A 16,759-nucleotide genomic window follows, 5' to 3' on the forward strand; every position below is an offset into this window, starting at 1 on the left:
GCAGGCTGAAAGCCACTGCTCCAGAACCCAGCATCTCAGCATCTGAAACTCCCCCTCCCTTCTGTCCCATGACGAGCAATAAAAACACTACAGAATAAAAGGTCCTCTGAGAGCCTGCCTTCAGAGGCAACAAGGAAAACAGCCGGGGCAGTGGGAACAGGCAAATCTTCAGGGCACTGGGGAGGGCCCTGGGAGACAGAAAGGAAAGAAACCACCAGAAATAGAGCAGGCGATGGGAGGTGAAATGGGAAAGGAAAGCAGACTGAGCCCTTCAAGACTGACAGGAGGGAGGACAAGGAGAAAGGAAATCGACCTTCTAGACCCAGGAAAGGTCCTGCAGGCTCCCAGACGAAGGGAAACGAAGATACTACACTTTCTTAAGTTCAACCCATATAGAATATGCCTGTCTTGATCGTATGATACCATGGCTAGACTCAAAGACCTGCAGTGAAACATTCAAATCATGAAAGGGTTCCGCCATATATACTTTCTCATGCGTCTAGTTTTTAATCCAAATTTCATTTTCTCCAGATTTCTTAATCTGATAGAAATTAGCTTTTAAATGTACCATAATTACATAGTTAACTTTTTAATCTGAAAATCAAATACCTAAGAAAACACTTGATTTTTCTGAACTTGAAAGCAATATGGCAAATTCGCAAATATCTGAATGACAATAATATAATAAAAAAATCCTTAATTTCAGGTATACGGGTCACCTCCATCTCAGGTGAGTCTCTACACACTCAAAGGCATGCAAAGTCATTTTGATACTAGCCAAACCAAAATAAAGATAGGAAGGCAATTCGTAGGAAAAATAATATATTTTATTTTTTAAAATCAAGTCAAAATGGTATTGCGATGATCTGATATTTTGATTTGTCAAAGACTGCTCCTTTGTTTTTGCATATAATCAAGAACTGAGTATTTCTTTAACAGCTTAATTTACTAATACTCTTCTTTGTAAGCTATAAGTGAGAACCCAGAAAATGTCTAGAAATCTGCAGTCCTATCCTTTCCACTGAATTATTTTGTAACCATAGTCAAATGTTGTTTGGGATCCAAATTTTTCACTTATAAATTAAGAACAAATCCTGCTGCTCTATCTATCTCAGGAGCTTATTAAGTTTACTCAAACACTGAACACTCAGAAGGTGCCACTCCCTAGACAGTATGCTCAAGTATGAAACTCTCCCAAATAAGGGACTTCTCAAATGCCACTCCAGCCTCTATCATGAACAATTCAGCTATCCTACTGCTGTACAGCAACACAAAGCTCATGAATTATTCAGTTATTAACGCATTTATAATACAGCTTTTTTCCCAACTAAATTGTAGGTAAAAGCTGTTGAGATCAATTTATATTTTCAACAGGATCTATATAATTTGGAAGACTGCATTCCTAATCAAAAATTTAAAAAACAAAAAAATTTAAATTTCTAAAATATAACCCAAAAAGTCACAGGAAGCTACAAAAATTATCTAAACAAATATATGATTATAGTACAACAAAATGGGCATCTGAAACTACAGTTAAAATCTTACCCATGAACAAGATGTTAGATATATCCAATTTTTTTCTTAGACTATAGAAAAGTTTTAAAGAAATAATTAAAATGACACAGTTTTACTCAAATTTCAAGACCTATTTGTTGAAACACTACTCAGCCTTCAAGGCTCAGTTCCTATTTCACCTCTGCCATCCAAGTGTCTTAAGCTCTGAAGCCACAAGTCTGCGCCAGCCAGAGGCCTCCACGAGATGCTGGGAAACCACGCCCTCTGAAGTGACTACAAGTGCCTAAACCACCAGTGTCTGTCATGCAGCGTCTACTTCATATGTACATGTACCTGCCATTCAACTTTGCCCCTCAATTCTTTATGCTTTTACAAGTACTAAAATTAAACATAACATGAGCTTATCATATAAGAAAACGTTTATCTCCCGCAAACCAGTTTTCTTCTTAGAGACAGAACACTTTCTAATGGCAGTTTTAATGTTACTGCCTTAGTTCAACAAATCAAAAAATACCAAAGTGAGAGAGATGGTAACCTGGTATTACATGTACCAGATTTTGCAATGAAACTTTATTTATTCAAAGTAAAGACTATTAAAATCATAGAAGGTAAGTATATTAAACTGTGAGAAATTTCTTCTTTAAACACAACAACGCCAACAGAAAAAGGTTTTAAATTTCTGTTCTTCAATGGCATGTGAGCATCATAAGAAAAGATGTGTGTTTTATGATGTCAGTTCCTGAAATATTAGCATGACGTACGGGTACAACAGTGTACCAGTGCTTTCAAACTTAACCACCCAAATTGTATTCCTTATACTCAGTAAACTTTGAATAATAATGGTAATAAACATGGCAAGAACTGCAGGTTTCAGGCCACTGAAGATTATAACACAAGAAGTCAACTGCAACCTTAACCAAGCTTATATTGTAACCAACCTAAAGGAGAGGGCTGCCCCCGTATAACTCCATTCTTGGTTCTCTCCTCCAAGTCCATAACTTCCTTGTATATCAATTCTGAAAAAGAGGTGCACAAAACAAACTTTTCAAAGTCTGAAAGCCAATCTCACGAGATACAGATGTTTTAAGTAAAACATTTTTACACACATTACTTTGAATAGTGTCCTTACAATGGCAGAGGGTCCTTAAGTGTCAGCCTAAGATTCAAGGTGCTAATAATAATTCCTTGATCCTCAACCATGAATGATACATTGAACGAAACAAAATCTCTGCTGTAACCAATGTTCCTAAAGTCGGACTAAGGACAGAGCTGGTAACAGTTAGCTTTACCTTCTGACTTCACCAGCACTTTGTACTACGCCCTATCACACCACACATCATTCTGTACCACAAACGCTTGCTTAATTTTGTCTCAGTGAGGGCATGAGTCACATCTGTCTTATTAACTCCTATTTCCTAAGCCCTAACATAGTACCTGGTACATCGCAGGTGCTTATTACTTAGATACCTGTTAAAAGATTTAAGTGCAAGAGTGTGTGGAAGCTTCTTTAATCAGAATGGAATACAAATACATTTTTATTAAAGGAAGCTTCAACTCCTTATAAATTGAAGCATGACATGCTGTCACTGTCAAGCTTTCTCCATGGGAACCCTGCTCTTTGACTAGGCTTCTGGACAGTGGGGGGCCTGCTGTGAGGACTGTTCCAACTGAAGAGACAGCCCAGGGGCTGCCCCGCTGGAGCATGCGCTCCTGCCTCATATTCTTCTAAGTGATCTAACGTAAAGTGTGATGCACCTTGTGAGTCTGAATGTCTACTCGAGAAGAACCTTCTAGTGGATACTACATCGTCATTATTCATCTTCTTTCAGTCATGGAATTCTCTGAGAATTGCATAAAAGCAACGAACCCTCCTCTGAGAAAAAAGGTACGAGAAAAAAATGTTGTGCAGAATGTCAAGAAGTCTGCGTATTCTTCAAACTTCTGATAGAGTCTCTGATTACAGGGGATGACAACATCGACGAAGACAATAAGGTAGACAAGTGGATATGTTGGAATGAACAGGAACTAGAGACACCTAAGTTTGCTTGCTATGGTAACCTCCTTGGGCTTGGAAGGAGAAACAGGAAGTCTTGATGGAGGAGAGAATGGGAGATGTTTTTCTTCAAAGAAACAAAACGGAATGATAGGCATTGCAGATAGGAGGACTAAAAAAAAGAGAAGAGAGAAAACAGCACCCCTTTGTGAAAAGGGATTAAGGCAGAAGAACCAAAGCTAATTAGGAGAACTAACTAGACAAAGTAATCTGTAGCTAATGGCTTTGGCAATGGATTTTTCTTTCTGTTATGATAAAACTCTTAAGCAGATCTTGTAAAAGGCAGTTTGTGGGTGATTACTGAACTGCACTTGGGGCTAGGAGAAAAAGATACAGAATAAAGGTAAACATGTTCAGAGTAACCAAAAATCTCAGATCTATCTATCCTTATACAAAGGAAAATACTATGTTTCACTGACTTTAAGATGTGCTTTTTTCACAGTTTAGTATCTCTGAAATTGGGCTGCATCTTATCAATCACGCAGTGTAACTGGCAGTGTTTTCTCTTAGTGGTACATAATGATGTGTTTTACAATTGGTGGCCTTTTAAGAGTTCATGAAACACCATAACTGTCTATTGTAAACGTAATGATATATAAAAATATCAGGTTAGATATGTTAATACATACTCTGGTTCTCAGTAATAATACCCTTGTATGTTACTTATTACATATACAGATGCACTAGGTTCTTGCCAGTCCTATCATTCCGGTGGGCTCCACAGAATCTAACTATATGTCTTCCAAAGTCAACTCAGAGAAAACTGATCTCAGGTTACCCCTCAGAAGAAAGAATCAAATTCACTCCTCCCATTAAATTTACAGATGGATTATCTGTTCAGGTTTATAGCTCACCAGCCTTCCAAGTATTTAGGCACCTAGCTCTTAATAACATGTCTTCTCTCCATTTTAAGATTAGGTGAAAAAGGGGGTCAAGTGACTTGCCCAAAGTCACATAGCTACAAAAGTGGTCAAAACACTAAATGACAATACCACAAATGGAGGTAAACAGAACCTAAAAATTACCTGGCCCAAATGTCCCAGGGAATCTTCTAAAGAAAGAGAGATTTTAACATTTCCATGACTATCCAAGCATTATTAATGTTCAACCACATTCTCAAAATAAAATAAAACTACTATATTAGATTTGCAAAGATTAAAACTTAACTCACTCTGTTGGTGAGGGTAGGGGTAACGGAGACATTCCTACACAATGCTGATGGGCAGTGTAAACTGCTACAATTTCTTTTAAGAGTAGTTAGGAAATAATTTAAAAATATCCTTCGGCCTGGCAAATCTTCTTGTAGGGTTGTTCTTACAGGCATGTTCTCACACATGCACAAGAACATTATAGAGTTGCTTGTAACAATAAGAGACTGGACACAACTTAAACGCTCTTCAAGAGGGAACTGGATATAGATCCTGTGACACAGCCACACAACAGAACACTAACCAGCTATTAAACAAATGAGCCAGATACGTGGAGAGAGAGAGAAGAATCTCTAAGACGTGATTATACCAACAGAGCAAGTGTGCACAGTATAAAACCATTTGTGATTAAAACAGGGTGGGAGGGGACAAGGGAGAGACACTAAACACACTTGTATACTTGTAGACTATGGAAGAACATAAAAATTCCAGAAAGCGCTAAATGTGTCTGTGTCTGGGGTGGGGAACATGAGAGATCAGGATTAAGTCAGGGAGGGAAGGAGACTCAATTTCTACTTTTGTAAAAATATTAACAATCACATGACCAAATATCACTTACGAATAATAGGAAATATCTATAATTTCCCTAAAATGATGAATAAATCCACATAAAAACCCAGAAGCTCTTTCAGCTTCCCCTCTAAGAAGCTGGTAAGTGTTACCTTTCCACTCTTCTATCGTGTGTTCCCTTTCATCTAACTGCTTGTCAGGTATCTTTGGTGGTGGCTGAAAAACATAAGGCAACAAGAATTAAGTCAGTGTACTGGCAGTCTATAAACTCTCATAATTATCTGAAATATTAGCCAGACAGAAGGCTTGTAAAAATACAGCGTAGACCAAGACTGATCCATCATCAACCATCTTCTTACGTAGAGAGATGAGTTTTGAAAGATTCCTTCATGACAGAAAAAAGACTTTAAGTTTGTCTTTCTTTTCTTCCAGTTTTTGAAATTGCCACATTTTGTTTGTATCACAGAATTGTGCTATGCATTGGACACACTAATTTGTTTTATAGCTAAATTAGGATGTTTTCTGAAAGCACTCCACACTGTAGCTCATCAGATCAGCTATCAAGGAAAGAAGGCAAGAAACAGTGGGAGGTAATTTTATTTTGTATCAAAGGTGCTTAGATGTGCTCATGAACTTAAGGTACTTTTCATGTAAAAACAGCAAAAGGCCATCATCATTTATCTATATTTTAATTTAAAATTAAAAAGCTGCCTCCAAAACCTAACTTTGATTCTAACTCTGAGAGTACAGTACATTCTTCAAACACTAAGGAAAGAACTTACAGCTTCTGCTTCCGAAGGGTCATACCAGACATTGATGTACGGGTGCTGGAGCGCTTCATCCACAGAGATCCTTTTAGACGCGTCAATCACCAGCATTTTGGATAATAAATCCCTTGCCTGACTGGCTGCAAAAATAATGACGTTAATGTGCACACATTTCACGAAGGTTTTCAAATTATTAACAAATTTTAGAAACTTGAAATTATCATTTACTAAAAAGTATATGTTTCAAGAAAAACAGATTTTGCTATAAAATCAGGTCATATATATGATTAAAAAACATAAAATTACAGAAAAAAATAACTAAAACCTCACTTCGTTCCGCCACCCAGAGATAACTTTGGGTTATGTTTCATAAGAACATGGACACATATGCACACACACCAAATGGAGTTAAATATATATATTTATAAAAAGTACCTTTAAGTTTGTTGTGTTCTGAGTCAGCTGGGAAAAGTACATCAGGGAAGAGTTTCTCAAAGCTATATCCAGCATATTTAGGTCTGTTTTCGACATAAGTCCTTACTGTTGGCTGTAGTTTCTTCATGAATTCAGGACATGGTGTTCCAAGCTGTTCGATAACTTTATTCCACTGATCAATATCTAATAGCAAGTAGCTAAGAAAAATACTCTGTATCTAATGTTCAACACATTAGTCACATTCATATTAAAATAATAAGAAAATGGCAATTTAAAAAATCCTAAGAAGGAATGTGGCAGCTATAAATCTTGTACCTTACAGGCACCTTGCAAAAGGCAATGACTGTAGGTGGACAGAAAGGATCAATAAACAAACTTTGTTAATCTTGCTTATTGTGTGTGTGTGTCTGCTAATACTGATTTTATCATAAAAATAGAAGCTTAAAGTCACAAATTGTAAATACAAATGATAAGTGACTCAAACAATAATGACAATTACTACCCATAGGGACTCTAAACGTAAACTGTACACAATTCTAGAATACAAACTTAACCTTTTTTCCCAGCTTATCAGAAAATGTAAATGCATTTCCTAGAGGCTAAGAAATATCTCTTAGAATCTGCCCTGCTTTTTTGAGCTTTCTATACTAACGGAAAATAAGTAGTAGCAATAAAAATGATGGCTTTTCTTTCGCTATTCTTTGTTTAGCTTAGGTTAATAAGATTTTTTTAAGGTTCTGAACCTTTTAGGAAAATGATCCCGTATTGCTGTAAGTTGTAAGGTTAGGATTCCCTGGTCTCCTTCCTCCTGGACTTTACGCTCCAAGTCTTCCCTGCAGATTGAGATCTGAAACTTCCTTACGGCCACCCAGTGAACATGGCTTCCCCACTCCTCCTCCAACACTTCTCAGCGTTACTGACTGATACACACATGACAGGTCACACTAATGTAAATATTAAAAACAGTCAGATGAACAAAAAGCATGAACCCAAATCTATTCATCACCATATAAAACTATCAACTGCTGAAATTCTCAGATGAGTATGTTATGTCGAGTAATGAGACAACAACCAAAAGACAGAAAATACACAGAACATTAACAAAAAAGGAGGTGGGGGGACAAAACAAAAGGATGACCAGAAGCAACAAACAATTCCAAAATTCATATTAAGTCCTAAGTACTTCTAGACTTACTCAAGTGAATAATTATTAGAAATTTTTAATGCAAGCCATGATGTTTGATTTAGGTTAAATAAATCAACTCAAAGCCAGCAAGTAATTGCAGATAATGAGCTTCAGCAACTGTCAGAATTAACATACGAAACAATCAATAAATGAGGGAAAGGCAAGTCTATGTCAAATAGCAGGTGGTATTTTGAAAGAGTAATTTAACAATAATACATATTATTAGGGAGAGACAAAATACATTATACCTGACCAAGCTGAAGTGCTTTCATACATTTTTTGACCTTCAGAAACTACATTTTAGGCCAAAGATAAGGATACGATCTGTACCTGGGAACAAAACACCACCTTTGATCATTTCTCCCATGATGCACCCAACTGACCAAATGTCAACTGAAAACAAAATGCAATGACATTAACATAAAGATTTTGGTTAAAATAAAAAAAATATATAAACATCAAAAAAAAAAAAACGCACACCATGTATGCTTTAAAATTATAGAAAGCAGTATAAAATAAAGATGAGTGACAGTGAATGTGCTCTAACTACCAGCAGAGACTGTATGTCCTACTGCCAGATGCAGCCTACGGATAGTTCAGCTTCTTATCTCAGCAATTTTGGACTCTAACAGCCACAAAGAAACCCGCATGTGTGAACGCAGCACACTCGTTTCCTTAGAGGGCACGCGGAAGCGCAGCAGCTGGCTGTCAAACCGCTGCAGCAGCACAAGGATACAGTCCCTTCCTGGAAAGAGGATTTTGTGGCAAACCATTTCTCCCATAATGCACCCCACAGACCATAAATCCACTATATGTTTGCAGCACAAAAGGAAAAGCAAAGCAAAAGGTCGTTAAAATCAAAGAAGCATAATATGACTGCATTATATACACAAAAAGAAAAAAGTGATTTGAACTTTAGCTAATGGAATAATTTAAAACAAAATATTTTTCAAAAGGCTTGATTCACAAAAGCAAACGTGAAGTGTGGCCTTTTAACTACATATCTAATTTTAAAGTGAGAGCTATGCACAGAAATCACATAATTTAAAAACCTATACATTTTGTCACTGAAAATTTGTTTATAAAACATGAAATAGAATCAAACACAAACTTTGTAAATAAGAGGGAAAATGTATACGAGGTAGCACAATTTAAGAAATAAAATCTTGATACTATTTTGAGGTTCAACTGTGCATTATACCCTCTCTTTAAGTCAAATAAAAGAAAAAAGCATGAGCAGAAACAATTTAGTATATTAAAATATTTAACAGAATATGTTTCTATGAATAATTACAGTTAAAAAGCTAATCTGAAGCTCTTCAGAAATTTTCAAACTGGATTTCATAAACTGATTCGAGAAGTGTTGTTTCTTCTGAATTGAAAGCCCGTTATTTTCTTGGCAACGTCACGCTACATTTACCCAACTAATCCAAAATGAACAAACGCATACAGAGCAAACCAACACTCAATGAAGAAAACTTACTGAAAGATCTATTTTCAGATGTTTTCCACCTAAAGTTTATTAAGCCCATAAAACCAAGTGCTTTTGGTTTAAGAAGTTAGTTTTGGCTGGAGACAGGATGAAAACGCCCACAGATTTCTTATCTACAAAGAGTCTTACTTACTGACTTCATCAACTTTAAATGGGAGCTCTAATCAATGCTGAAAAGAATCTGCTAGACACAGAACCAGGCGATTTGGGGATCCCCACCTGTTTCATTAAAACTAACACACACCCTAACGTTTTGTATCTTTGGGTTTGAAAATCAGATAAGAGGAGGCTTGCAGTTTCATGGACGAGGGGAAGGATGAGCAATTCGAAAGGAAAGCCTTAGAAACTTAATTTGTTTTTGAAGTTTGAAGGCCCTAATTCTTTAAGAGCAAAAGAGGAAAACGGCAGGAATGGATGCTGGAGAGAGAGATACACCCTTTATCCATGCTGGAGGACTTAGGAAATTAAAGCCTGTACTTTCTAATACGCTCACAAGGAGACTGCCAGTTCATTAGAGAATCTTAGGAGCTAAATTGGGAATATATTTTTGGAAATCCTTTGGAACTAAATTTTCTCTAAAATGTCATATTAAAATACATACAAATCTTTTTATATTATGGTATGACAATTTTCAAAGACAAAATTTTAGAGGAAAAGTTAATATTCATAAATCGATTCAGAGAAAAGTTTTTTCCAGGGTTTTCATTTTTGGCAAAACTCTAATACAATAATTTTCCCTAGAGATGTTATAGAGAGCTTTAGTTAAATCCAGGACACAACTTACGCAGGTAACCTTACAAAAAACCTATTTTTAAACAGATTTTGAAAGCTGCAAGCACAAGAGAAGATCCTGTCTGGGTCAGTGAAGACTTTCTCGGAACACAATGAGCCTGATTCATACACGAAACTAGCTTCAGAAGGTCTAACTGTTCAGTCTATGCACTTTAAATATATTCTGTTACATCACACTTTCCAAAAAGCATTGAGGGAGCTTGCAATAAAAGATAGATAAAACAAAGTGTTAAAGCAGGTGGGGGTGGGGAGGAGCTGGGGGTGTGGGGTGTGTCACTAAAAGTTCTTATGTTTAACCTCACTGGCTAATGGAGTTATCATGACGAAGTAGGACATTTGACTCAGTTTCCTGGGGCAAAGAAAAAAGGCACTAAGGTGATCTACGTAATTCTTACCTAAGACAGGAAAGCATGTCAATTCTTTATATATGACAGTTTTTCTTTGTGCTAATTTCTGGTAGAGAGCTATCTCCCAAGATCACATTTATGGGACACTGAGTGACACTATACAGTATCTGTGACAATAAGTGGTTTCACAGCAAATGCAAAAGTAACCTTCCTGCTGGTCACCTGAAGTATCAATTCTCAAAGAAAAAGAATGCGTCTAATACTAAATCCAACCTACTGGATTCTACAGGGTATAAGACGTTTTTAGGTAGAGTAAGAAAAAAGAACAGCATGTTTATTTAAGAAGAATGATAGTAAATATTTAAAGCATTTTTTTAAATTAGCTCAGAAAAGGAAATTAAGCTAAAATCCTCAATGCTATATTTTATTAAAAAATCCTGCAAGTTGACTTAATACAGTTTCCTGACTCAGAGTGAAGTGCTGCTCCACATTCCTTGTGGAAAAAAACGTCTAGGTCTTTTTTCAGGGAGTATTTTGAATAAAGTTACTACACTTAAAAAGTTATAGTTTAAGTCAACAAAATCCTATGCAGACTTATTCACTTCCTAAATGTCTGAGATTGAACAAAATTTCTTAAATTAAGTATAAACATATGTAAGTATAAACGTTTTTTAAATTCATGAAATGCATGCCTGGTAATTTTCTTCAAGCTTAACTCTAAAGCTGATATATGTAAATATACTCACACATAATATCGTTTCTTTAAGGCTGGACACAATGCTTTGATGAAACACTGTTTCCTCCAAAAGGGCACCTTAATTAACTATCCATCAGCTTTGCAGAGGGGCCTTATAGTAGCTCTTAGAGTTTACACTAAGTGCTACTGCTATTAACTTTAGTTTCATGAGTTTGGAAATATGTGCAAATACCACTAAGGCAAACTAGGATTACTACTAAAGATCAACTGTCAGTCCAGTATAAACTTCCTTGAACCCATGCTAGAAATGCTCATTTTCAAGTTACAGGCAAGCAAATGGCATATATTTTGGCTCAGGGGCCATGGCAACAAATTCTTTATCCAAAGGTAGTACTGATGGTTACGTATCTGTACTTAAACAAACAGGGGCCTCAAGCTTTTCCAAAGATTTATGACAAAATTCATACTTTCAACCTCTTGATAAACATTTCAAACAGTGATACACGTTTAACTCTACGCAATTCAGCTTAAATATTTACATAAGAAATCTGATAAAAGCAAATAAATCAGAACAGTATTTCAAGTAAATAGTGTTTGCTGACCGTTTTCTTTGTAGCCCATGCCTAGGATGACCTCAGGTGCTCTGTAGTAGCGAGTCACTACGTAAGGTGTCATCATAAAACTAGTTCCTGCAGTCCTGGCCAGTCCAAAGTCAAGAATCTTCAAAGTGCAGTCTGATTTTACTACTATATTACTGGGCTTTAAGTCCTTCAAAAAAGTAAAAATAAAAAATCACTGCTATGATACATATAAGTATTTTGCAGTTCACAAGTTATCAGATCACCAGCAAAACAATTCATGCTAAGTGTTCATTTCCCTCACTAGAACTGGTATCACTACACAGAAACATCATAATAGGCAAAACTGACAAATTAGCTTATGGCATTTTAAATTTATGAATATACACAGTTATCAGACAAGTTAGTAATGTTTTACCTGCTAGAAATTATGATTAGCTAGAAATTTTTGGTAATAACTATTATGGCAAAAGAAAGAGAATCCTAAGTTAGCATTTATATTCACTTGTATACTGAATTATCAGCATTTAAAAAATCTCATTTTAAAGTCACAATGAGCTTTATATAGCTATTACAAATCAACAATGGGCCATTCTATGTCCATCCAAGCAAATGGCATTTGACCTTTGAAATGGGCAGACATTCAATTCTAAAAGACCGAAATAGTCACCATCAATCTTTCCATCACTGATCTCCCACACAAAATCACGCAAATTTGTTCATAAAATTTTTGTCTGCAGTAGAGATAGGACACCCTAGTCTTGTCGCCACAAATCCACACGATTACTTACTTTTGATGCTACTAAATAATGTCTTTGTGAAGAATTTTCCACTTAACCCTGACCTTAAGGATCTCTGCTATTGGATCATTAAAAGGAAGACAGCAGCATATGGTTGCACGTTCAACATACTTTGCCTGTTAGCTCTGCCGAATCCTACTATGAACCAAGAGACCAAGGAAAGCAAGCATATGTCCACAACACACATACAGTCCATTACTGGTACTGATGTGCAGTACATACACTGAATACCAGTGATTAATACAAAAGAAAAAAAGGCTGGCCTGAAACAATGATTACTTTTGTAACATCTATATTCAGAATGCATGTATATTGTCTTTAGCGTATTTTGATAGGCAATCATGGGTGGCTTTAGAAGATACGTAATCTAAGGGCTTTATCAAATTAAAAATAGATATCAAGAGGCTTAGTGAGGGGTCGGCTCGGTGGCTCAGCGGTTAAGTTTGCATGTTCTGCTTCTTGGCAGCCCGGGGTTCACCAGTTCAGATCCCAGGTGCGGACATGGACATGGACAAGGTAGGCATCCCATGTATAAAGTAGAGGAAGATGGGCACGGATGTTAGCTCTGGGCCAGGCTTCCTCAGCAAAAAGAGGAGGATTGGCAGTAGTTAGCTGAGGGGTAATCTTCCTCAAAAAAAAAAAAGAAAAAGGCTTAGTGAAAGAGAAGATGAAAATTTTCATTATTGCCATTCTGCAAATACAACGTCGCCACCATTTCTAAAATACAAAGTAACTCTTCATGTTCAAGAATAACCATCAAAAGCTCTGACACTACTTCAATGTCTACAGTGATGGTTAAAGATTAAGGACTCTTCATACTACTGCATTCTAGTCTAGAAATAAAGATTTCAAGTTTAAACATGTTATTTTGGAAAAATCAAGAGCAAAAGCAATTTTTTTTAGGAGTAGGTATTTTTTGCTAAGAAAAAACAAATTGTCAAAAACTGCCTCAAAGAATATTACCTGACATTCATCCTTATATATCAAGATGCACCTTTCTACAGATGTTAGTAACACTGCTAACTATATAAGAGGCGAAAAATCGAATTTGTATGAATTTGTGGCAGAGGCAGTGGAACTTACCTAATAGGCCATCCTCTCTCCCCCATTTTTCCAGCCTTAGTTCTAGTCAATGGGGTATGAGTGGGCCCTGCTGTCTCCTCTCCTGCTTTGGGGATTAGTAACATTCTAGACACTGGACTCTCTGTCAGCCTGGGCTGCTGAGCATCCTTGTCAAGCAGAGTCCTCAACCAACCATGACCTGCACTGGACATGCAGTGTGGGAAATAAACCTTAGTTGTGTTAAGCCACTGAGAATTTAGGGTTTATCTGTTACCTTGGCATGGCCTAGCTGTGATATTGTGATTTATAATAAGAAATATATACTTGGTCTTTGTCCAAGTACTGCCACAGAGCTCCTAGAACCCTTGGAATTTCCTAATAAGAGCAATATAGGTGATAGGAGAGCCTTTTGTTATTCATAAGAAGTCCCTTTCAACTACAACTGAGTTTACGTTAATAAGTTGACTTTTGGAGAGCCCCAAAGGATGGGGGGCTGGTTGCCAGAGGAACCAACAGAGTAATTAGAGGGTTAGAACTTTTCCGTGCCACTGCTGAGCCCAGACTTCCTCCCTTGGTGGGGAGAGGCGCTAGAGATTAAGTTCAATCATCAATGGCCAACGATTTAATCAATCATGCCTACGTGATGAAGCCTCCATAAAAACCTGGAAGGACTGGTCTGGAGAGCCTCCAGGTTGGTGAACACATGGAGGTGCTGGGAGAGTGGCACGTCCAGAGAGGGAGGGCATGGAAGCTCCGTGCCCCTTCCCTTCCCACATACCTTGCCCTACGCATCTCTCCATCTGGCTGTTCCTGAGTTAAGTCCTTTGTAATAAAACCAGTACTCTAGTAAGTAAAATGTTTTCCTGAGTTCTATGAGCCACTATAGCAAATTAATTAAACCTGAGAAGAGGGTCATGGGACCTGAATTATAGCCAGTAGGTCAGAAACACAGGTAACAACCTGCTCTTGTGATTGGCATCTGAAGTGGGGGCAGTCTTGTGGGACTGAGCCCTTCCCGTGTGGGATCTGATGCTATCTCAAGGGAGACAGTGTCAGAATTGAGTTAAATTGTAGGACACCCAGTTGGTGCCCAGAGAATCTGAGAATTGTTCAGTATGTGAAAAACTATCACACACCTGGTGTCAGAAGTAATACGGTAGTAGTGTGACAGTAAAGAAGACACATAGGAATGTTTTTCCTTTACACTAGTCTATCCTGACCACCAAAATTGGTGCCAAGAGTGGGGTGTTACTATTATAAACACAGGATCACAGAAGAGACTGTAAAGCAAAACTTTAGTAGTGTGTTGGTGGCTACTGGCTGCATTTGAAAGAACTGGCCACTTTAAAAGAAGAAATGAAAGGGAACAGAGAGTCTAGAATTTCGGGGCCTTGCCATTCTGGGAAAGCTAAATGCTACTAGACCCTTCAAAAAAACCAGATGGATTGTTCAGCAATATCTCCCCCTCCCAGCGCAGTACACTCCTTCACCGTATTGATGGGCCTATGATGGGCCTGGTCAGATGACTTGTTTCGGCCAATGAAATGTGAGGGAACGCGAGTTCACCGAACCTGAAGAGAAGTTTTAAAGGTGCTGCTTGATTTGGCCTGGCTCTTGCTCTTCTCTTTCACCGTGAGGAAAGGATGTACCCCAGGCAGGTACTCCTTCAGCCTGGATGCCAAATCCTGAACACGGAGCAAACCCTGAACCGGACTCCATGATCTGCAGCAGTACCACAGAGCCAAGCTGCAGACCCCGAGTGAGCAATAAATGCTGTTTTAAGCCACTGATACCTTGGACTTGTTTCTTATGCATCATTTTCACATCATAATTCTGAAAGCCTTTGAGGGAAAAAAACCTGCAGACTCTTTCAATTAATGACAATGCCTCAGACTTGCCACTAGAAGCCTGAAAGCTTAAAGGCAGACATTGAGTCCAAGAATATATAGCCAGTGGGCTAACAAATGTGTTTGGAAAAGAACTGTGATTAAAAAGATAAGAAGCCTCCATAGTTTCTAAGAGCGCTGTACTATCTTAATTCTGCGACTGTTCTAGCCTTAAACCAGTGGTTCTCAATTCAGGGCAATTTTGCCCCTGGGAGATATTTGGTAATGTCTGGAGCCATTTTTGGTTGTCGCAACTGGGGAAGCCTGCTGGCATCCAGTGGGTAGAGGCCAAGAATACTGCTAAACATTCTACGATGCACAGGACAGCCCCTCAAAAGAAAGAATTATTCATCCAAAATGTCAATAGTGTCCAGGTTGAGAAGGACTGCCTTGAAATGACACTTGGGCCCCCAGTCTTTTTCAGATAGGAAGCTGAGAAAGCTGAGCAGCCCCCAAGGAGAACACATTTTCTACTACCTACTTCAGACATATTCAAGGAGGAGAGTGGGAAAGAAAGGCTCTCCACAGGGGCGGCCGGTCCCACAGAGAACAGTGGACAGAGTGCTCCTGCAGAGATCAGATTCGGGGCCTCACCAAGGAATATTCTCCAGCCCCAGGGCAGGGGATGCTCACAACATCTGCCCAATAAAAGTGCAAATCATAAATAACCAGTGACTGTATTTTTCAATTTCCCAAATAGGATTGCTTGTTGCGATTACCCTGGCCCTATCTGATCACCACATCTGGGGGATGGGTGCAAGGGAAAGAGATGGGTGGCGGGGGGCAGATAATTTGGTCACTGTAGTTCCAATGTTTTGGGATGAAAAGGAACAACGTCTGGATTTGATGTAGAGATTACTATGTATTACTTGGAGCTCAATACCTTGACGGACAAGGACTTGGAGTTATCCCCCCTAAGGAGGGGGTGACTATGTAGTAGGTGTGGAATAAAAGGAGTGCAGGAATGGCTAATAACCAAAAAGGGAGACCGTGGCAGAGCCTGGTGCTCACCACCATTCTGAAGTCAACCTCCTCTTGTTTCCCAGTTCCCCTGCAATGAGGCAGGTCCTTGACTAGCTCTGCCAATGGGCTTAGAGCAGAAGTGATGCATGTCCCCTCCAGGCCAAAGCTCAGAGGAGCCAGTCCACACCACCCAGCTTTCTCTTCCTCTGACACCGTGGCCAGCAATGATCTAGACAGTGGAGCCTCACTCAGCTGGGTCACTGAGTAACTATGTAGAACTCCACCCCCCACCAGGACTTGCAGTGACCCCCTAAGGGAGGAAAGTTGCAGGTATTTTACCAAGCGGCCATCTCAGACCAACAGAGAGATTAGCTTAGAAGGAGCAGCAGAGCTGAATAACAATTGTGGCCTCAAGACCAGCTGCAGAAGTGGGTGCTATAGTTTATCCCATTAAACTTCTTCTAAGTT

General features: G+C 38.3%; 1 protein-coding gene across 38 annotated transcripts in view; it reads right to left on the minus strand.

Annotated features, from left to right (window-relative positions):
- Window positions 1-16,759, minus strand: part of MAPK8 (mitogen-activated protein kinase 8) — a 99,840-nt gene that overhangs the window by 5,577 nt on the left and 77,504 nt on the right. For 25 of the 38 annotated variants that reach the window (XM_023648335.2, XM_070265162.1, XM_023648343.2 and 22 more), the window contains 6 exons: window positions 11,605-11,770; window positions 7,996-8,067; window positions 6,489-6,671; window positions 6,069-6,193; window positions 5,439-5,502; window positions 2,454-2,531 (listed from right to left, as the gene is read on the minus strand). In XM_023648335.2, coding sequence (XP_023504103.1) covers window positions 2,454-2,531; window positions 5,439-5,502; window positions 6,069-6,193; window positions 6,489-6,671; window positions 7,996-8,067; window positions 11,605-11,770 — 688 coding nt within the window. Of the gene's footprint in view, window positions 1-2,453; window positions 2,532-5,438; window positions 5,503-6,068; window positions 6,194-6,488; window positions 6,672-7,995; window positions 8,068-8,410; window positions 8,483-11,604; window positions 11,771-16,759 lie in introns of all 38 variants that reach the window. The other 13 variants (XM_070265155.1, XM_070265242.1, XM_070265274.1 and 10 more) reach the window with 1 other exon arrangement.

This window comes from Equus caballus, chromosome 1 (assembly GCF_041296265.1).
Source record: "Equus caballus isolate H_3958 breed thoroughbred chromosome 1, TB-T2T, whole genome shotgun sequence".
Classification (NCBI taxonomy): domain Eukaryota; kingdom Metazoa; phylum Chordata; class Mammalia; order Perissodactyla; family Equidae; genus Equus; species Equus caballus.